Raw genomic sequence first — 22,480 nt, 5'->3', positions numbered from 1 at the left:
ACATAAAACAAGAAGTGTTCACAGATCAAACATGAGCAAGGGCATGACAGAACAAATCACATTGCAAACAATAATTCATCCACTGCATTATAATATTGGCACATATTTGTCAAATGTATGCATTTACACTACAACTATGTTCAGCTTTCAAATGATTTCAATTCTTACAGCTCATTTTGATAAGTCCACATCTTAGTTGAAGACAAACAAAAACAAAATCATACATTGTTGTTAGATTGTGCCAGGTAATGTTGTAACCTAGGTTTTTCATTCAGGAGTTGAGTTTGTTAATCTTCTGTTCATTATTTTTAAAGAGAGAGAGAGAAAAAAAAAACAACAACCACCAAATATTCATGTATTTCTCAAATTTCTCAATACCCTCCCTCCCTTCATATCCCATCAATCATTTTGATTCCTCTTGTCTGGCTTGCACAAAGCATCCTGCATTAATACAGTGCTACAAATTGACAAAGTCTGTGTCCTTTCAATAATAATAACCTTCATGAAAATATTCACACATAAAATGTGACCCTGCACCACAGAACCAGCAAAAAAAGTCAGACATGAATTTTTATCTAAGGGCAGATTCTGAAAGAACAGACTCTAAGCTTTAAAATGATGTACAACTGTATAGCTCAATTCAAATGGACTCTCCCAACCTCTCTAAATATTGGAAAGAAAGCGCTCTGGAAAAGTGTGAACTGAGAAAATAGGCTCTGAAGTAAAGGGGTCTATTCAAGCGGTTAATCTTTTGTAAGCGGTGCTACCTGTGTGATGAATGGAACATAAAACAGGATGTAAACTGCCATAGCAACAACAATGAAGGGATTATCAGATTAGGCTGAACTTGAGTATGCTCTATTAACACATTCTGTCCATGATCAATGCTAACAGTAGAAGCATTGAGCTTTCAAAAGTTATCATCTGGAGTTGAAAGTGGAGAGTGTGCAAAGGATTTTTCAAGAAATAAATAGGGGCCTCTAAGACATACATGTACCTGATCACACTACTCTACCAAAAAAGGGGTTGCTGAAAACACAGTTTCCCAATCATTTTATGAACCCAAACTCAAGACTAAGGTAGAAGAATACTGTAAAACATGATCTATTCGCGGCATGAAATTTTCGCGAAATTGGAGCAGACAGCCTTTTTCGAGGCACGAAATTTTCGCGAATTGCTACTGGCATTCAATGCATGTAGTGTAGACAAAAGCTTTCGCGTGCATTCTAATTTCGCGAATTTTGGCGTTCGCGAAATTCGCGAAATTAAAATGCACGCGAAAATTCCTCGTTTTACAGTAGCTCTTTCAGAAAATGTGGAAAACTCAAAATTGACTTGGTCGACCTGTTTCACCTTTTTTGAGACCTCACATGAAATCAAGGGGTGCGACTTTTTGATGGTTTTGGGATGCACGGTCACATATGAAAACATTCGCACACCAGTGCATAGTGGATCTATTTCATGTGCAAATTTTTAGATGGGGGGGGGGGGGGGGGGGGGGGTGGGAGGGTACGGCTAATTTGCACAAAGACTATTCTTTAATGTACAATAAGCCAGTTCACAGTTCCAATCTGAGCATGTGCAGATAAAGGTCATGGCAGACCTTCTCTTGAAATGGATTTGACTGAAGTATTCAAAACCTAGATAGGGCTTCATGACAACTGTGTTATGAATAAACCAGGTGCAGATTGGTATTTAAAGGTGAATGTGCATTCTTTTCAGCAACATTAACAAAAGCCATTCAGGCAGCACTGACATGTAAATTACCACTTCCTACATGGCTGTTTTCTCAACCCCCTCTTCTTGAAGACTATTCCATGCTTTGCAAAAGTCTGTGGTTGGAGAGGTCATTGCAGACTCGTGCTTATTGTGAACTGGCTTATGCAACCAGCATGCAAGTCACACTCACATTCTTGACTCCCAGCACAATCAACAATGCTTTTCACTGACATACATTGCCCTATAAACATTGAAAATACAGGCCCTAATTTTCATTTTATATATAGGAGAAAGATGTGCCTATTGAACCCTTCATGTATTGGTAAATAATTATTCATAACAGTCTCACTTCTTTCATTGTGTTCATTGTATGCACATACCAGTAATCTTTTCTTTTCAACACATATAGACTTTCCACTTTATCGCAAACACTTTTATCTGTGACTTACCATGCATGTATCTGCTTACTGAAAGATTTTGTCTCAGCAAACTGGGGTATGTTGCCGAGGTAAAAGCTGAAAGAGAAAAAATTACCAAATTATTGGTGAGGAGAAGAAAGAAAAGGAATCATTAATTGAGATGAGAGTTCCTCACGATGTCATCAAACAAACACGAGAAACCAGAGTTAACTAAAAATACTACACAAGGAAATACTTTGGAACGGGCAAAAAAAAAAAAAAAAAATAATTACAAGTGCGTGCAAGTAGGGAAAATTAGCTTCCTTAGACAACAGCAACAGCAGCAACAACAAAAACAACAACAACAGCAAAAAGTAACGTAACCAGACTCTGCTGTTGACTTACTTCATTACCATGAGCTGCCCCCAAGTCTGTGGGTCAGCAGAGAAATCTCAGGTAGTAGGACTCAGTATAGTCATCACTTCTTCATATGACCATTGAGTAAAGGGAGAACTTAATGGGGCCTGGGTGCCCATGATTCTCCAGAATACAGAACAAGTTTTCCAGGCTGCCAGGAATATGATCTTGAGATTTGCTCAATTTCTTTCTTTTTTCTTTGGATGATTTCCAGGATGTTTTACATTCAATCTACAAAATATAGCTATTAACCTTCTTTTATAATTTCTTGGGAGTCCAATGAGAAAGTGAGAGAGAAAAAAAGAAATCTATTTGAAAAGTCAAATACATCTTTTCTCTTTTTACAATTCTTGGCCTAGATTTTGTTGAATACAAAGAAGATTCTAATTTCACCAGACACAGAGCTACCAAGTCTCACGCATTCTGCGTGAGACTCAAGCATTTAGGGTCCGTCTCACGATCTCACGCATGGCACCCATTTTTCTTTCGCATCGGGCGAAGTCTGCAACTTGGGCCTATAATAAGGAGCATAGCTCAAAGGATTAAAGTGATAGTTGCAATTGAAGGTAGGCCTATATTTTCCTTTTGTCTTTCAAAATAAGTAAAAAATAGTCACTGAAGTATGCACCTGATCGCACCATTAAGAGCTTAAAATTGAAAAAGCTCCCTACTGCGGGAGGCCACAGGGGGGAAAAACCCCTCCCACACTCTCGTTCGCGTGCACATTCGCGCGCCGAGATGCCTAGTCATGAAAATCTCACTCATAAAATTTTTTTTTAGATCAGATCAGGTCTTAATTGCATTTGGTTTGTGGTATCATTTAGTAATTCAATTGCCTGTCCCTGTGGGCCTAGGCCTCTGACACTGGATCAATGCCCCTGTTTGTAGGGCAGATTCATCCAGGTTGTTCCAGTTGGAAAAAAGGAGCATCCCAGTTGGTTGGGGACAGCGTACTAACAGCGTCTTGTCGGGCTAGGAATGCAGGATATGGATGGAGACTCTTGTTTGAATGTGACGTTCCAGATAATGCCTAGAAATTAGAATCACGATAATTAAACATCGATAAAGTTGCTCATGGTCACATAGAGTGTCAGTAGTCTTTAAATGCCAAAACTGATTATTGTGATCCTTGTCCTGATCCTGATCCTTGTGAATTCTGTGTTGCTAATTGCGTGCCTGCGACTGTGTGTGATCGCAGATCGTGGTGATGTAACAGGTACAACGCTTAGAAACCCCAAAATCTTCAAATGGGACTGAGGGGAAGGAAGTGGGTTGCTACGATGAACTTACTTTGCTCTTTTCGGACCAGGAATATGACGATACTTTTCGTGTTGGTGGTGAATGTAGAGCGTGTAGGCTATAAAAGCTGTGATGGCAGAAAGAACCACAAAGCACAGTGCGTATCCGATAATTTGAAAGATGAAAGGCGCCATATTTGCTCTTAAGCAGAAGCCAGGCAGGTGGGAACACACACAATAAACAAACAAAATATCAAGGATGAACATTTGCATGGCTATGCCTGCACGCGCGCGCATAACTGGTGTCGAGTTCGACTTTGGATAGAGATCGACCATTAAATATCATAAAAAGGACCTACTCCAGTTTTTTGAGATGTGGAAAAATAAACTTGAAACTTGAAACTTGAAACAGTTGTTTCACAGAGTAAAACCATGATTCAAAGTATCTTGATACAGGATACGATAAAGAAGAGTTCACAATTTATTAATTAATCAATCTACTAACTTCCGTATACTGATGATGATGATGATGAAGACACCTCTATGCTGTTTTATTCCCATCATTTGGTTGTAGTTGTTGTAGTGCATGCATGCATAATGTACAATAATATTATATTCTTTATCTTGGTTGATTAAATGATGACAATATAGCAGTAGCAGTAGTAGTAATAGTTGCCCATGCAATGATAATGACTGAGTTTCAAGTCTCTCCATTACTTAAATTGGCCTCTCTGTGTGAAGGAAATATGTTTCGTTGTATTTCTGTTCACAAAAATTCCAAGTTAACCATAGTTTTAGAAAACTTTGACCTTGACCTCTGTCATTTTGGGAAATTTCTTTCATTCTTACAAATTACCAATGGATATTCCTGACTGAATTTAAAGAGGTTGAAAATTACCAATTCAGTACCACACAGTGACCTTTAATTTGCCCTCTACTTTTGACCTAGAACTTTTGGTTCTTTTGAGCTTTATTGCAGAACTACCGCCCCACAAAATGTGTATAAATATGTTAATGGATGACTATGTTGAATGAAATGAAGGATGATAAAGTGACATGATTAGTGTAAGGGCGGGTTAATGATTAATGCATGCGTTCTCTATATTCCCATATTTTCATTGTTGTGAAGTATCTATTTCTCAGTACATTAAATAATGAGAATACATGCTTGGTCTTCCCTTGTATAGACAAGTGTAAAAGTGAAGGGAAATGGTTGTTTCTTGTAAACATCCACTCACACAAACCTGCATATTTATATAAAAAATGAATTAGTAAATAGATAGATAAATATATCGTATACATGGTATATACTGCATATATATGTATATATATATATATATATATATATATATATATATATATATATATATATATATATACATAATTTTACACATACACAAATATACACATACACACACCAAGACACACATTGTTATGTTCATTTTTATCAACTGAGATATTTGAGAATGAAGCTGCTAAAATGCCAAGAAAGTACTGAGAATAGAAGTGATAATTCTAACAGTATCTTCAAAAATATTTCCTGTAAGGCAGCAAGTGCAGAGTCAATGAAAGCTTTGATTTTTCTCTACTTGGTGACAACCTTACTTAAAGAAACTCTGAAAATGGGATTTATCTGACTCTGTATTTTAAAAATTAATAAATGAATAAATAGATAGATAGGAATGTAAACATGCACATCCCTTCCCCAAAATTTCTTATTAGGTCCCATTCAGATAACACACATAGTTACACAATCCTGTTTTACCATGCAGTAACAACATTGCAGAATTTGATAACCGATACTAATTACACATCAAAATATATGAAAAAAAAATTCTTATTTTCAGAGGTACATGTACCTACTTTTATCACAAGAAAGAACATATGAAATTATAAAAAAAAAGAAAAGAAAATGGGAACCCGTGTCTGTAACCTAACAAGCCAACCCCTTGAATTCAACCTTCTCCCCACTACATTTACCCCCAGCCCCTACTACACTTGTTAGGCAACAAAACATATGTACCAGGGTACTTCCTATATCAAACCACCTTCCAGCCTCATCAATGTTCTATATATATCTATATATATCTATCTATCTATCTATCTATATATATATATATATACATATATATATATATATATATCCCTAACTTGATCCCTTCTTCCTAGCCTACATTTACACACGCACACGCACACACACACACACACACACACTCACACACAAAGAAAAAAAAAAGAGAGTTAAAATCAGGTCAAGTTCCATTGCTTCACAATTTATTGAGTATGCAACTGATCTATAATCATTAACTATGATTACATCTCATGTGTTTTGACGGACATTGACATTTGAACTGTATACATGAACCGTTTTGCACCATCACTCTCCTTGATTTATAGATCATGGACATCATCTTTGAAATAGGTTACAAATTCATTAGATGAGAACCAAGTCTTCTGATTTGCAACTTAAGCTTCCATCTGATTAATGAGAAATCGCTAATAAATTCCAGAGTTCACTGATTTTGAAAATAGAATTTAGAATTACACCACATGTACATGAATAAAAACGAGTACACCATCTGTTAGTATGTTCATGTATTGTAGATTTCATTTCTGGACTACAAAATTTTTGTAAAACTATTAACTATCTGAGTCCCAGCACCTTAAAATATACATCAGCTCTCCCAACTCGTGTTGGCAAACAAATATTAAAAATATGATTTCTGATCCCTTCATGAGCATAATATATCAATCTTCAACAAAACGCATGGCAGCATGTTATTTTATAATGAATTGACCCATTCAGAGAATACCTTCATCGAAATAGGTTAAGGTGGGACACTGTCCAAAAGCTCATGTAAGAAGAAAAGAAAATTGTTCATCCTTCTCAACTATTTAATTTTGGAGGCTTTTGCAGCCACTGAGGGCCAGGAAGAAGTATCTTTTGCTTTTTGTCCTTTTCTTTTCTTCACATAAAACTTGCACCTTCAGAGTATCAATACAGGTTATTAGACATTTCAGCCTAAGATAAACGAAATTTCAGAAGCTACAAACACAAAGAAAACATAAAATGCCATATGATATAGAGAGACGAGTTCCTCATATAGAGAACTCAGAAATACAAAATCAGAGCACATGTTTGTGTGTTCTTACTGGAAATGAGTGTACTTTACAAGGCTGCTGATAAATAGATTCATTTCCTGTGTACTGATGGTGCCACCAAAATAGATCAAGGGCAGAAAAAAAAAATAAAACAAAAAAGAAAAAAGAAACTGGTGATAAATATTTCAAAAACTTTTCAAAAAAGTTCACATACATAATATATCCCGTCACCTGAGTTGCTTACAAGTTACTAGTACATACATGCTACATCATAATTGGCTGACATAATTATTTCCATGGGGTGTAAAGATAATGCAATACTTACATCATTTGTGTGTGTGTATGTGTGTGTGCGTGCATAGTGTCATAGCCATTTAAAAAAAAATAACATCTGAAAGACTAAAATGTAGCTCTGGAGAAAGACATCCTGTGCATTTGGACGATGACAATATTTAAACTTATTTCACATCGTTTCACTCAAATTCATTTGTAGAAACAGCTAAACTGATACAAAAATATCCCATATCATTTTTAAAGTAAAAATTAGTTAGAGTACTGCTTAATCTGTTTGACACATATCAAAATGATACCAATCGAGTGCATATAAATATTTCATATGTCATCATAATTAATACCTAAATTCTGGTGAAGTTCAGCTCAACATCTGCATGAAGCTCAAATAATCTTGTCAAAGCCAGTGGAGCTTATCCTCTCGTGCTCACTGACAACGAAACCGTTCCGATATACTTCCGACAAACATCAACTTGCTCACTAATGATAAAATACATGTTACTTACAAACCTATCCTTCAGTTGTTTTCTCACAATTATGCGTCAGAATGATTGTAACTTGCAAATGTGCACCCTGCAATTAACCCTAAAAAGGCCGGGGGGTTGAATCAACCCCCCCCTCGACATTTTTCGCGACTACTCCGCCGCGCAAAATTTTTTCACCGCGCCGTTCGCTGACTTTTTACTTTCAAGTCTCGCGCATCTTTTGACACCATTTTCACGAAAATCGCGCATACCGTTACGACGCTGCATGATGTTTTATACATGCCTGTCAGACCAAAAATGGCTCAAAAACGTGATTTTGTGTATAAAGTCTAAGCAAATGGAGTTTTCTCTTATTATTCATAAAGATATGATTATTTTCACTTTCATTGGCTGAAACCAATTAATTTTAGCATAATTATGGTTGAAATAGGTTCTGTCATGAATTTTGCAGAAAAAAAATGATAAAACAAAAGGTCGAAAAAACAGAGAAATACATAAGAAATTCATAAAACAATGAAATACATAAGAAATTGATTTTGATACCAATTTTTTTTTCAAGTACATTGTTTGGAATGCTACAAAGAATGTTTTCACCAAAAATTAAGATTCTAGAAGCTTTAATTTCTGATTTAGAGCAAAATGTATGATTTTATGCATATATTAGCATAATTAATAATTATGACAAAAATTTCCATTTCTTTTTGTATAGCTTGGTAGAATACGCCACAGGTAATGCACATGCCAAATTTCATGGCGATTGCGCAATCGATGGCCGAGATCTCAGGGGGGGGGGGGGTTGAATCAACCCCTCCCCGGCCACAGAACACCCAAAAAAGCCTGGCCTGGTTAGGGTTAAGGTACATGTCTGATTCTCACAACGTTGATCACCTTTGCTGTGTGCAGTGAAATGTATATGAACACCTATTGAAAGTGTTTTCACTTGATAAAAATATCTTCATATGAGATGACAAACTAATATTGAAAGATGTCATGTAAAGCTCCATCCACTTCGAAGATGTTGAAACGACAAGATCACCGTTTCTACAGAGATGTGTTTGACATATCACTGATTACTTCGTCTGACTGGGTGCTGCCACCTATAGGTCAAGAAAATGAGGGAAACATATTATGAATTATTACTCTGTTGAAAGTCATGGGACAATGGAACAGTAAAATGAGATACAAAGCAGTGATGCTGCCTGCATTTTTTTTTTTGGCAGTATTTTGTACTGTTTCCCTTTTTTTTTGGAGGGGGGGGGGGGAGCAAAAAATCCTGCAGGTTTCACAGAATATACTACATAGTTTCCAATATTGGACTTGTACTACATATGTCTATGGCAAGACAGGTAAATCATACTGTTTTTTTCAGCCCCCTGGATACTGCAACACTGTTTAAAAGGTTGGCATCCCTGAAAAGAAAGACATGAATGCATGTTGAGTTTTTCTTGCTGCAAATCTTATTTGATATTGGCCTACACCACGTTACTACGTACTCCGCAGCAGCTAATAGAACACTCAATTTGGCAGCCTCTACTCCTTTCAATATTGGCTAGCACCTTCCTATGTATGAAGAATTTAGCTCATGCAATCTTAATAATCCTTCTCATCTTCTCTTTCCTCTTTCAAATCAATCATGATATGACAGTCAATGCTGATGATAAACAAATGTATTTGATTTTGAAAAGATTGATAAATCTGTACCCAGACAGACAGATGGACGGGCTGATAAACAGCTGCATAAAGAGAATAAATATGATAGAATAGATACAGTGTAGATACATACAGTTGTAGACCAAATGGAAAGCCAGAAAAGATAAGATGGAATACAACAAAACAGAAGAGATAGATAAGTAGACTGACATATACACATAGACAGACAGATAGAGATACAACTATAGGTAGACAGATTGCTTGGTAGATATCAAAATAGAGAGATAAATATGAAAGAAAGCAGATTGATAGGTATATAATCTGTAGGTAGATAGACAATTGATGGGTTGACGGACAGATAGAAAAAACACATACATGACATCGACAATCCAGCACTTCAAAGCTTCAAGACCCCATTTTTTCTCTTTTTTTTTGGGGGGGGGGGGGTGGGGGCAGACATTTAACCAACTCTCTTGGAGGAGTCTGTACCACTGTTGTGAATCATCACCACCATGCAGATAGATAGATAGATAGATAGATAGATAGATAGATAGATTGGTATATGGATAGAGAGATAGACAGATAAAGACAGGTGTATAGATAGTGCTCAGTAGATGGCTATACAAATAGACAGACATATATAGATGGACAGATGGTCTTCAATAAAACTTACTTTCAGCTGGCTCTAGCTGGCTGGTCTCCTCAGCCCATCCCTGGGCTTGGATGGCGTCGGCAAGAGTGCGATGTAGGAAGATGTAATGGACCTGTGGAAATAGCCAGCAATATAGGCAGAGATATATCATCTTCATCACCCTGACAATGCCAGTTTGATAGAAGCTCCCTTGAATTGAGACTATTCACCTAACAAGTGACGTTCAAGCCTGCTCAAGGTACCAAGCCGGGCTGGCCAGAAAATACCATCATCGATTGGGCAGCTCGAACTGAGGGTAGTGAGGGAGACTTATTTGATATAACAGATTATATTTTGAAATATTTCTAATAAAATGAAAATAACATAGGGTAAAAATTGGACATTTAAAGTAATTCTATGAATAAAGATTTGGTGTGAATATTATTAGGGGAATGATGAACGCCAAATAAATTCAAATAACAACAACAACAACGATAACAAGTTCGTTCACCCTTCCCCTATTGGATTCTGGTGTCTATGAAACTTGGGGAATCCCCGAGAAGGCGGGTTCAAAGAGTTCAGGATAGATGAACCTACCAGCAATTGCACCATATCCAATCGCTCCTTCCTCATCCTGGAAACCACGGCAACCACATCAACCGTCCTCTGGTCAGCCTTCAACTCCTGCATCAAGATATCCAGGCCAATAAAGACACCTGTTCTCCCGATGCCAGCACTGCACATGGTGAGAATGAGAAACAGGTAAATAGATGGATGCATACACACTTATAAACATATAAACATATCAACATATAAACATATAAACATATTAACATATAAATAAATATAGTCAGATATATATGTACATGTATGTTGGCATAATAATGATCATGATAACAATGATAATGATAATAATGTACATTTACAATGTGCTGTATCCATCATACCTGATACTCTCAAATGTACAATCATCATGAATGCATTTGTAGATAGATAGATTAATGGATAGATAGACAGGTAAATATGCAGATAGATATATAAAGATAGAGTGATAAAGAGATCGATTGAGAGATAGATGGATCAATAGATAGATATTTATATGTTTTACATGTATGGTATGCATCCTCACTCAGAGATGGTATTTCTTTTCTCATATCTCCTCCTTATTTCAGCTCCGAAATCGATATGTGTAGAGTTTGGTGATGTGACATTTAGAAAGTTCTTACGATATGAGGGAATATTCTATCTCTTTTTCTAAATATGAATCATATCAGCAGCATAAAAGTTGTCAGCAGTAGCTGTAGCTTTATCATCAGTACATTGAATTTTGCTTGCATTATCAATTCCTTTTGTCAGTGAATTTTGACAGCCCTATGATTTGAACTTTATCAGCGTAACCTAAAACTTACAAGTTTTTTGATGTTGGACTTTAATAAGCGTATGCTATTTTGAAAGCATCATTACAACTGCACCTTGAAGTAAACAAAGTTCATATTGCAGCAGTGACATTAAATAATGCAATCAGCTGTCAGCATAAATTCAGGTCATTGTATTGGTAACTGCAATAATTGATTGTCACCTATTAAAAAAAAAATGCAGATAATACGGCAGCACCCACACAGCAACCATGAAGCAATTACGCGACAAGGTCTTTGTAGCAATCACAATGCCGCCATGGCCATTCATGAAACAAGGCCTCCAACAAGTTGCAAACTAGGAAAAAATGAGGCAACAGAAAGTTGATAGGGCTCACCTGCAGTGGACCACCATAGGGCCGGTATTTCTCGGTGGCTTCATCACCTCCCGAATGTTGTGTACGAAGCTCCTGAAAGCATGCGTGTCACGCGGAGTGCCACGGGTAGGCCAAGCCGTGAAGTTGTACTGCCTCAGAATGCGCACCTCCGATCCCTGAATGATAATTGAAAGTTTTAAAAAGAAAATATTTTGCTTTCGTTCTTGCTTTTTCAAACAATGCTACATTGTAACTTTTAAATGCCCCTGGCATTTGATGAATGGCACATTTTACATTTTTAAACATTCTATAATGTACTTCTACACGATTGTTATTACAGGGGAAACTCGGTATAACGAACACTGCTATAACGAGATATCGGTTATAACGAGGAAATTTTCTCGGTCCCAAATTTCCTTCCACACAAGTCTATGTAAAATGCTACTCTTATAGCGAGATCGGCTATAACGAAATAACTGCTATAACGAGATAAATTTTGTGACTTCCAAACAAAGAAAAACATAGTAAATCAAACCTGCTATAGCGAGGTAAAGCAAAATGCCTTCGGTAAAGCTTTACTTTGCCTGTGCTATCATCTTCCGAGATTGTAAAGCTTGATGCGCCAAAAACTGTCTTGTACACACATAATCATTAAGCACTCCAGCTAGCACTGCATGTTGTACGTGTGAAGTATGTGTGTGCACGCACACTGATACATGCAGAAAATGTAGTGGGACGGCCATATGTGTACATGACATCATCATGACGTTTAGCAGGTGTGAGGCAATCTGATGCTGTGATTGGCCTTCTACTTAGGGAATTCCCCGTCTTCACACACACGCAGTCATAATGTACATACAGAATGTGTCACATACATACACAACATTGTCCATATTCAAGCTTTCCACACAACACACACCCATACGATAACCACATACCAATCCACAGACGATCTTGCATTGATACAATCGCAAGCTATATAAATTTACAAATTCAAACATCTACAATTAATAAGAAACACATTCTTGATATTGGATTTCCTTGGCGAAAAACATCTTCTTACCCATAAAGGTGAGTAATTCCCTCACACACAATATCAAGTTATCAGTATTGATTGAAATATGATGGGTAGTCCCACATGTGCAAATTAATGTCTTTATTTTATGCCTTCTTTTATGCCTACTGATATAACGAGATATCGGCTATAACGAGGAAAATGACTCGGTCCCGACCATCTCGTTATATCGAGTTTCCACTGTACTGAATAAATGTATAAATCAAATTGAATTGAATTGAATTAAGTGAATTGAATGAAATTAATTGAATTGAATTGAATTGAATGAAGTGAATTGCATGAAATTAATTGAATTGAATGATTAAATGATGTAATGATTGAATTATTGAATTGTATCTAATTAATTTGGCTGGCATGCATATAACACTGAAAATGTAGAATTAATGTTATTCAGCAAGTAAATCGAAATAACAAAAGTACATATCTCTGGGGAAGATATTGCATTGATCTTTATGCAATCTCATCTGATAACATAGACAGCTCTCACATACATATTCAGACATAAAAAAAACTTGTCTCGAAAAAGCTCACGGCACTCACCATTTTCAGTCTGAAATCCCGTATGACCCAGTGGTTCTGAATGTGCTCATCAAGCTTAGTGACAATCACAGAGCCGTAGACCGTCGGGTCTTCAGTGGTAGGCCAGTATTTGTCACACTTCTCCTGCAATGATAGGAGTACACAACAAAATAAAATGAAATCGAATCATGTCATTTTTCACTTACATTTTGCAATTAGAAGTCATGTGTAAAACTGATATCTTTGAAGTGCAAGACACATCATGTTTACAGTTCCTATATGTAGCAATGCCCCATTCTTTATAGTAAATTAAGTTCTCATTTTGTTTTAAATGTTTTCCATGGGTGTCAAACTCTGTAGACAAAAAAAAAAAAAAACCCAACAACAACAAAACAAAAAACAAACAAACACAAAACCCCAACATACAAATGTACATGTAGCAGAAGAAAACACAAGGCAATCAAAATCTTAAATTCAAAAGTTGTGCTTTCAGGTCATTTTAGATAAAGAACAATTACTGAAAGTGACAAAAACATGCTAATTCCAAGCTTTGTTTCACAAATACTGAGAGCAGTAGATGGATGAATAAATAAGCAGATAAAATCACACATGATATTCATACATTTATACAATATGTAAGCATATATGCATTGCTTATACGATACTAACAAATGCACACACATATGTACATAGGTCTGAAAAGAATCCCTTATACAAGTAGGTTTATGCCTGTTCTATATTTTATGCACGCATATTGTATTTATCATGAAGCCATATCAAACTCAAAATTTCTGAATGGATGATAAGAGCTATTTCAAGTTATTCACTTACATGTGAGGTGCGTGTAAAGTAAACCCGACACTCACCTTGCCGCCCTCGATGCACTTGACGAGCATGACAATGCAGGCGGCCTTCTCTTCCCAGATCATCTTCCAGAAGTCGTTGACGGTGTGACTCATCGGGCTCTGGGTGGCGATGTACTCCTTGGCTCCGTTGAAGCCCTGGCGACAAAAGTGAATTAATTTTGCATGACATCAAAACCATTTGTCAAGGTGTATGCTGTATCAGCTGTCATTTTTGCGTACAGATATTTTCGCGAATGCGGAGGTCACAGACATTTTTGCCAGATGCTATTTTCACAAACTGACATCAAAACTATTGTAATGCGCTATTACCCTAGCGCATGGAAATGTTTTCATGTCGTTAAATTTGCGGTCCTACTGTGATTCGTGAAATTTGCAAAAATTAAACCCTCGCAAAAATAACAGCTTATACAGTACTCGTACACCATACAGAATATGTAATATTATATTTCACGATCTGGGACTTGTTTTGCATGCAGTTGAAATCCAGACTCTATCCAGACTCTCAAGGGGACAAGTGAGTGATTTTTTTATTTTTTTCCATCATGAAGGTAAACAATACAATCCATTTGTGGTATGAAAGGAAATGTTTTCATGTGCGGTTAATTTTCTGAATATCAGTCAACATGCAAAAGTACATTGTACTAGCTCTTTGGCAGCATCTATTGTCGATTTCACAATATAACTCTTCCTAAACTTTATACTGAGTTTGACGTTGTTGTTGTCGCGTTTACTTTTTGTTTGTTTAGAGTTTGTTGGTGATTGGCATATCTTGTAAGAGGGAAACTGAGAAGAAGAAATCACATTCCAAACAAGGTCATTGTTCAGCATCCCAAGAGGTAATAGCCATGATTGTGATCTGTAGCTTATTTTGAAGCCATGTGTATACACCCACTCGATGCTCTGTGTGGCATGGCATATTACTGTATGCACAGTACCCAGTATCACAGTTTGACAAGAGGAATTTTGCCTCTGACAAAGATTCTGTCTGGGATCAAAAGCTTGGGCCCCTTTTGACTCAATTTAATCCACTGGCTTGCTAGGATTGGATAACCAGTTTCCAGCACTTCTTTTTCCTGAATATCACAGTGCGGTAGATTATAGTAAGTGTTTTTAGTACTAAAGTACGCCCTCACCGTGATGAAGCTGGCATTGATGTAGTTCTCCTTGCCTGACAAAGGCACTCTTGTGGAATTGTCTGTGCATATGTGTGTTAAAGAAAGAGAGAGAGAGAGAGAGTCAAAATTGATACATGTACACATATACATAAAACTTTTGCTTACACTCACTGTTTCTTCTTCACTTCCTGTACAACCGAGACACCGATATTTATCAGATGAATATATTCATTAGTAGTAAAAATACTTATCCTTTGACCTTGACATTGATAGCTACACTTGTATGCCTATCAAATCTAGTGTCTGGCAATATTTGAAGTATTAAAAGACTGGATTATTGCTTATACCTGGTCTCACATGTCTGGAAGGAAGCAAAAATTCTTTATTATTGAATTCACTTTAACACACAGGACAACTCAGATGTACATGTATGAAACATGTTGCCATATGGTACATTTGTGTCAAGAACTTTTATCACATTCATGTAATTCCAAATGCTGCAAAATGTGGATTAAGGAATTCTTGAATAATAATTCATGTGCCATATCTGCCAATAAAATCAACTAAAACAGAGAGTAGATCTGATATAAAAAACAAACAAACAAAAGTTTTGGTAGGTCATCACTAGTTTGCATAGCATGTACACAAACCACAGTGAAGATTACATTAATTTTTCTTATCAGAAACTGAGCACTTTAAAACTTTCAGCCTTCCGGCGGACGCAAATCCACCACACTCACATGAGAAGAGTACAATTATCAATACATGGCGCGCTTACATGGAAGGATGTTCCCAAATCGGTTCTTGCTCTTGTTGTTTGGCAACCTGCCCTCTGATCGGGGTTGATCCTTTCCAATGGTGTGGAGACTCTGCACGGAGATGTGAGAAAGTGAGAATGGAACGTGGGTTGATTTGAGGCCTCATGACTAGGTCCAGGGGAGCATACTGTATACGCTATAATTTTCGCGTACATAAATTTTCGCGAATTGCCGCTGTGACACATTTTCGCGAGTGGTTAAAATCGCGATTGGGGGACCAGAGAAAATAGGAAGTGGCAAAGAAAGTGTGAATTTTCAACTTACTAGCAAATAAGAATGATACTAGTTATACACTGCATGAAAAAAACTTACCAAACTCTGCGAACTAGTAAGTTAGAATTCAACATTTTTGAAGTGGTTAAGTCCATCGCGCTAGATTTCTGACGAGTGGTCCCCTTGCGATAATGGATTGGCTCTCTACAGTATTCGTAAGTAGACGTGGACGTGCGTAAACAAGCTTAGCCAGTATGGTCTGTTCGGTAAGCCGTGACATGGTATACTAGTACTGAAATGTTCATATCATCAAGGCAAGGGATTCATTTTGGAAGGTAATATTTTCGCGTGTTGTTAATTTCGCGAATAGCTCCCGACTCGCGAAATTCGCGAAAATAAAACCCCCGCGAAATATATAGCGTGTACAGTATTAAAGATGGCTTCAGAACACATTAACTCCATAAGCTTTATTTCATTTCCAGGAACATCAAAACAATCATATGTCAGATACAGGGCAATATGAGACTACAACAGCCACATGAGCCACTATACAGTCATACAACTGCAGGAATAGTATGAGGCAAGTTTTCGGGTATTGTATCATATTTCTTTCAATAGGCTAATTTCACAAGCTTCATTGAGGAGAATCTTCTGCTGAATATGCCAAATTGTTAAGGTAGAGAATTTGGGCGTTTTTCTATAAGACAAAATTGCCCTAAAACATGGTGAAAATTTTGTCAACTCACTAATGTGTCATTGTATCAAACTCAAAGTAAAGGCAGCAAATACAGTACCTCATGAATAGTAACAAATATCACTAAAAAGCAGAGAAAGGAATGTGATTTGATTGGAATACAGAAGATTGACTGATTTTGCTTTTTTTTTTTCATCAATTGTGGGTCTGACATCTTAATAACCTCCTGCTTTGACAGTCAAGGAGATCGGATGTTTTGACATTCTCGACTCTTATTCATTTTTTCAACCAAAGCACATTTCTTTGATATACTGTACTTTTTGTAAAACTTGATTTCTTGGCCTGTGTCTGACCACATCTATGGCAGTGTTTCTTTTCTCTTTTTGAAGGAAATGACAATTTAAGTAATTTAACCATTAAAGGAAAATATCAAAGCAATCTAAATTTGACAAAGCACAGATACACTTGTAATCAAGCAACTTTATCTGGCCCTCATTGTGTCAGGTTTATACACTAAATTCAAATGAATTTTGAGAGCAGATTGAAGGCATACCTCAAATTCTCTGGTGAACATGTCCTGCTTGTTGGCGATCATCATGTTGTAGTGCTGGTGGAACTGCTCGGTCAGAATAGGTCTGTGATACATGATTTTAACCCACACAAACAAGAAAAGGGCATGCATATTCAATCTGTAGTTTGCGCAGTTTATATCAAATAAGTTACCAGAGTTGGGGACTTCTTGGTCACACGTAAAATAACAACATAATCTGGGAACAATGGAAGGAAAAAAAGCAGCTAACATGTAGTGTCTAAGATGTATCAGTAATTGACATACATCTTTCACAAAAGAATGACACACAGGCTTGTACGGGACATTGTACTGTTCATTTCATTTTTTTAATACATTTGTTACCAGAACTGTGCTACACTTGGCTACACATTCTGTGGAATCTGGGAACAGCTGAACAAAAGGGTTACATAACAATTGTAACACTTCTTTCTCTTGAGAGACATCAGGAGTTAGCATTTTGTTTACTGTAAAACATGATATATTCGCGGCATGAATTTTTCGCGAATTGGAGCCGACGGCCTTTTTAGCGGCATGAAATTTTCGCGAACTGGAACTGGTATTCAATGCATATAGTGTAGAAAAGAACTTTCGCGTGCATTTTAATTTCGCGAATCTTCGCGCTCGCGAAATTCGCGAAATTAAAATGCACGCGAACATTTCTCGTTTTACAGTAAATTAAAGATGTTGTGATAAAGGCTACGAGAAATCTAGTGGTAAAAGTTGATATCAAGAGTGTTAACGACCTCCAGGTTCAAAAAGTTTGTTGTACAGTTGTAAGTACCAAATGCTTCTGCAACCATCAATACATAATGAATGAAGTTGATGACCTACACTGTATTTCAGATATGTACCATTTCAATAGGAATATACCATCATTTGAGGCAGTCTTACAAACCTCCTAACATCTTTCCGCTGTTTTCATTTGCCCTAGAAATGGACATAATAATTATGCCATAGCAAAAAAGAACAATTCAACGCAGTATGGCATAGAATCTGCCACAGCTTCTGTCTGTATCAATGTTACCTTGACAACAGGTCCCCTGGGACCTGGCCGGACTTGGCTGGCTTCCGGGAGGAATTGTTCTGATTGGCATTGTACTTGGTAGTCCCGTAGACGTTTCTAACTCTTGGCCCCGGTGTGCTAGAAGAGGGGAATAGAAATGAAAAAGGTGTTACTGTTGAATACTATATATGCCGTATATTTAGCGAGTCTAAATTTTCGCGAATCGAGACTTCCTGACGATTTTGCGAGTGGTTAAAATCTTGATCATGGAGTCACGTACTGAACAGAGAAATACATACAGAGTCAACATTTTCGTGTGTTTTTAATTTTGCGAATATCAGCTGACTTGTGAAATTTGCGAAAATAAAAACCTCGCAAATATTTGGCGTATACAGTATAACTTTGAATACTCAAGGCATCATGACCAAAGTTTGATATGGATACAATTTCTCTTGAGTCTAATTACCAAAAACAAATGCCAAATCTATCTGATGTAATCACGCAAAGTAAAGATGGGAAATAGCACGATAATGACTGTCAATGACTAATTCTGGTTAATTGTTGGCAGAGATTATGTACAGTTGATTGCTTTTGATAATTCAGAAAACATGCATCACAACCTTTTCACTTGTCTATAATCTTGCAAAATGCATCTGTAACATCTAATCTTACTTTGTGCAATGCCAACAGCTGCAAAGAACTGACTTTGAGAGGGGGAACCCCAAAAAACACATTGCAGTGGTTGGGTGCTGGATCTGTTCATTATAAATAACTATTCCAACTGATTGTTTATTACTTCCTTGAGGGTAGAGTAAATAATTCTTCCTTTTTTTTTAAACAGCCTGTGTCACAGATAAGTAAAAAAAAATGTTTCAATGGCAGAATCTTCAAAAGCCTCTTAACCCTTAGAGGACGAGTCCTGAGTATTCTCGGGCAAGTGTCTGTGGGAAATGCGTGTTGTAGCAAAATCCGCCCGTCCTCAATGGCTTAATTCCTAGATTCATCAGTAGATTCTTTAAGAGGCTACACATATTACAAGATAAGACATCAGAGCATGTCTTTCTGATTTTGTGCAGATGTGATGAATTCAACCACTTCCACTACAATGTACAGTGTATGTCCTTCTCCTTTGCAAGCTACACAGTGAAATTCAGAGGTGCCAACTGAATGCTGCCAATATGACTTTGAGCAGCAAATTTCCCTCAGGACTTAATGGGGTTAAACCAATCACACAAACAAACAAATACACACACACACAAACACACACACACACACACACACAAAGGGTCACTGACCTCCTGACTCTCTTGCTGCGATGACGTCCAGCAGAGCAGCAGAGGAGGATCAAGATGAAGAGGGTGATGCCAATGATGACTCCGTAGATGATGATGGGAATTTCAAACCAGGACCTATCGGAAGCTGGGAAACAAATCCAGAAGAGAACTTCTATAAACACATAAATCTTTGCACAAACTATGTTGTCTAAACACAATTATCTTTGCACAAATTATGACATTTGAATCGTAATGATGATAATGATATTCAGGTATTGATAACACAAAATGCCATCAGATAGTCTCTATGGGCATAGATAAAAACAAAAATCATACAAAGATTTCCATGTTCACTTATCACTATTTACAAAATAAAAAATCATCGAAAAGATGAGTTTTTAATACAGATTTGAATCAATCAAAATGTGTAATACATCTCACGTTAAAGGGGAGACTGTTCCATAATGATGGTGTCATTTTTCTAAAAGCCTTATCACCTAATGTCTTGGATTTCTCACTTATTATCTGTGCCAAGGAGGTTATGGTTTTGCTGGCATTGGTTTGTTTGTTTGTTTGTTTGTCTGTTTGCAAAATAGCTCAAAAATTGTGAAGGCATGTGGATGAAACTTACAGGAAAGTTGATAATGGCAAACAGAACAGATAATTAAATTTTGGTAATGATCCAGGAAGTTTTATGAATTTTTGAATGATTTTTTATTTTTTTTATCTTTTGGCAAATAGGGTCACTGAACTTGGCAGTTCAACCTGCGTGTATGTATATAAGGTTTGCAAACACGCACTTAAGCGCAAGCTCTGCCCGAGGCATCGTGACCCCAGCAGGCAGCTGATGAGAGGGCTGATATTGCTTGATATTTAATGGATATTACTATAATTGTATACAATGTTTTGTTGAAGTTTGTGTGATTTAAAGTTCCTGAAAAATTCTGTACTCATAAAATTATTTGAATTTGATTTTGAATTTATTCAGATTTTCTTTTACGTATTTCAAGCCTTGCAGTTGAATTTTGTGCGGAAATGTGTGGAAGTCCCAACACCAATCGCTCTCATATTCGTGCACACTGGCTCTACTCTCTGTACAGGAATTCATCTCATCACTGTATGCAATCAACTATCAATTCATTGACTCGTTTCAAACAGTTTACGCTGCTCTTACTGGAACAGAGGAGATATGGTGGGAAAAGAATTCTCTCGCAAGAAACCAGCTTGATCTGCAATGAAAATCAAAGCATTCTGTTGCATTAGTGAGTGTGTGTGTGTGTGTGTGTGTGTGTGTGTGTGTGTTTCTTATAGCCTGGGAACCAACTTCTTTTAAAATCAGAACACACACACACACACACACACACACACACACACACAACACACACACACACACACACACAAAATATATATATACATATATATATATTTTTTTTTTTCTTGAGATGGGAAGAAAAATAGGAGAGAAGACATTGCAGAAGTGAATTTTAGTAAAGAGAATGGAATTTCTGTCACTTACATGTCACGATGGGATCTGACCAAGGAGAGTCGGCATAGCCGCCGTCAGTGTAGGCTCGAACCAGAACTCTGGAAGAGAAAGTTTCAACTCCATATCACAGCAATGCCTCCAAGAATACGGCCATGCACATGTGCAAAAAGATTCTTCACAATTTCTGTCACTAAACATGGGCGTCACCAGGGGGGGTGCGTTGGGTGCGAACGCACCCCCCTTAAGAAGAAGAAAAAAAAAAAAACTTCAGTCTGCGAGTGACCTCAACGAGGGACGCTAAATAATTACTCTTTTCTATTTTTTATTTTTATATTTTGCACCAGGGACAAAAAAAAAAAAAAAATCGTGGGCAAAAACAAGTTCGCACCCCTGGTTCTGGCAGCACTGATTTTATACATATCTACTAGTATTCTATACAGTATTTACTATGATTTATCGACCGTACTGTACATCCGTACAATACGGAGCACGTACACGTTTGCATGTACAGTACGTGTGCTACTACAAGTACATTTTGTATGTAGGGTCTATGTATACGTTACTTCTGACCAATCCATATTGCCACGAGCCTTAGCATCATTTTAAAAAAAAAAATGTAGGGCAAGCATTTCATTTTGCCCACTCCCCCTCCATAATTCCAGAGACGAGAAGATTTTCTTACCTGTTTTTTTTGACAGAAAAACAAAAAGTTATAACTCCATAAGAATATTGGAGGGGCAAGCATATTTTATTTTTGCCCCCCATAACTAATTCCCGACATGAGAAGATTTTCTTGCTTTTGAAAGAAAACAAAAAATGTTGCCCCCACAAAAATATTGGAAGGCAAGCGCACCATTTGCCTCAACCCACATAATCATAATTCCCGCGATGAAAAGATTTTCTTGCTTTTTTGTTAGAAATCTGTCCAATTATTTCACCAAAAACTTAGCAGTGGCGTAACTACGGAGGGGGGGGGGGGGTGCGCCCCCCCCCCCCCCCATCCGCTGGTTAAAAAAAAGACTTACCAAAATAGTAATTCAAGGGTTAGTAAATTGCTTTTGAATGAAAGGGTGATCAAGAAATAAGATATTTTTCTATGATTTCTTTTAACCATAATTGAATAGGTATATAGTGTGCAACATTGTTCAAAAAGCCCAGGCCCGACAAAAGATTGTGATTCAGC

General features: G+C 37.1%; 2 protein-coding genes across 2 annotated transcripts in view; both read right to left on the bottom strand.

Moving 5' to 3' along the window:
- LOC139726146 (cholesterol 24-hydroxylase-like) overlaps window positions 1-3,991 on the bottom strand; it is a 16,657-nt gene extending 12,666 nt beyond the window's left edge. Inside the window, exons 1-2 of the mRNA XM_071637226.1 lie at window positions 3,825-3,991; window positions 2,169-2,234 (exon numbers count right to left, since the gene is read on the bottom strand). Coding sequence (XP_071493327.1) covers window positions 2,169-2,234; window positions 3,825-3,967 — 209 coding nt within the window. The 5' untranslated portion in view covers window positions 3,968-3,991. The remainder of the gene's footprint in view (window positions 1-2,168; window positions 2,235-3,824) is intronic.
- A 4,700-nt stretch (window positions 3,992-8,691) lies between these two features.
- Window positions 8,692-22,480, bottom strand: part of LOC139726092 (uncharacterized) — a 99,994-nt gene continuing 86,205 nt past the window's right edge. The window contains exons 59-70 of the mRNA XM_071637173.1: window positions 21,328-21,395; window positions 19,833-19,956; window positions 18,559-18,675; window positions 17,517-17,598; window positions 16,017-16,107; window positions 15,257-15,318; window positions 14,124-14,258; window positions 13,279-13,401; window positions 11,685-11,839; window positions 10,529-10,667; window positions 9,974-10,064; window positions 8,692-8,747 (exon numbers count right to left, since the gene is read on the bottom strand). Of these exons, the coding sequence (XP_071493274.1) occupies window positions 8,692-8,747; window positions 9,974-10,064; window positions 10,529-10,667; window positions 11,685-11,839; window positions 13,279-13,401; window positions 14,124-14,258; window positions 15,257-15,318; window positions 16,017-16,107; window positions 17,517-17,598; window positions 18,559-18,675; window positions 19,833-19,956; window positions 21,328-21,395 (1,243 nt within the window). The remainder of the gene's footprint in view (window positions 8,748-9,973; window positions 10,065-10,528; window positions 10,668-11,684; window positions 11,840-13,278; window positions 13,402-14,123; window positions 14,259-15,256; window positions 15,319-16,016; window positions 16,108-17,516; window positions 17,599-18,558; window positions 18,676-19,832; window positions 19,957-21,327; window positions 21,396-22,480) is intronic.

This window comes from Diadema antillarum, unplaced genomic scaffold (assembly GCF_040938485.1).
Source record: "Diadema antillarum isolate AM-2024a unplaced genomic scaffold, OU_Dant_1.0 seq00000079_RagTag, whole genome shotgun sequence".
Taxonomy (NCBI): Eukaryota; Metazoa; Echinodermata; class Echinoidea; order Diadematoida; family Diadematidae; genus Diadema; species Diadema antillarum.
Note: the sequence above shows the minus strand (reverse complement) of the source record. Positions and strands in the feature narration are given on the sequence as shown.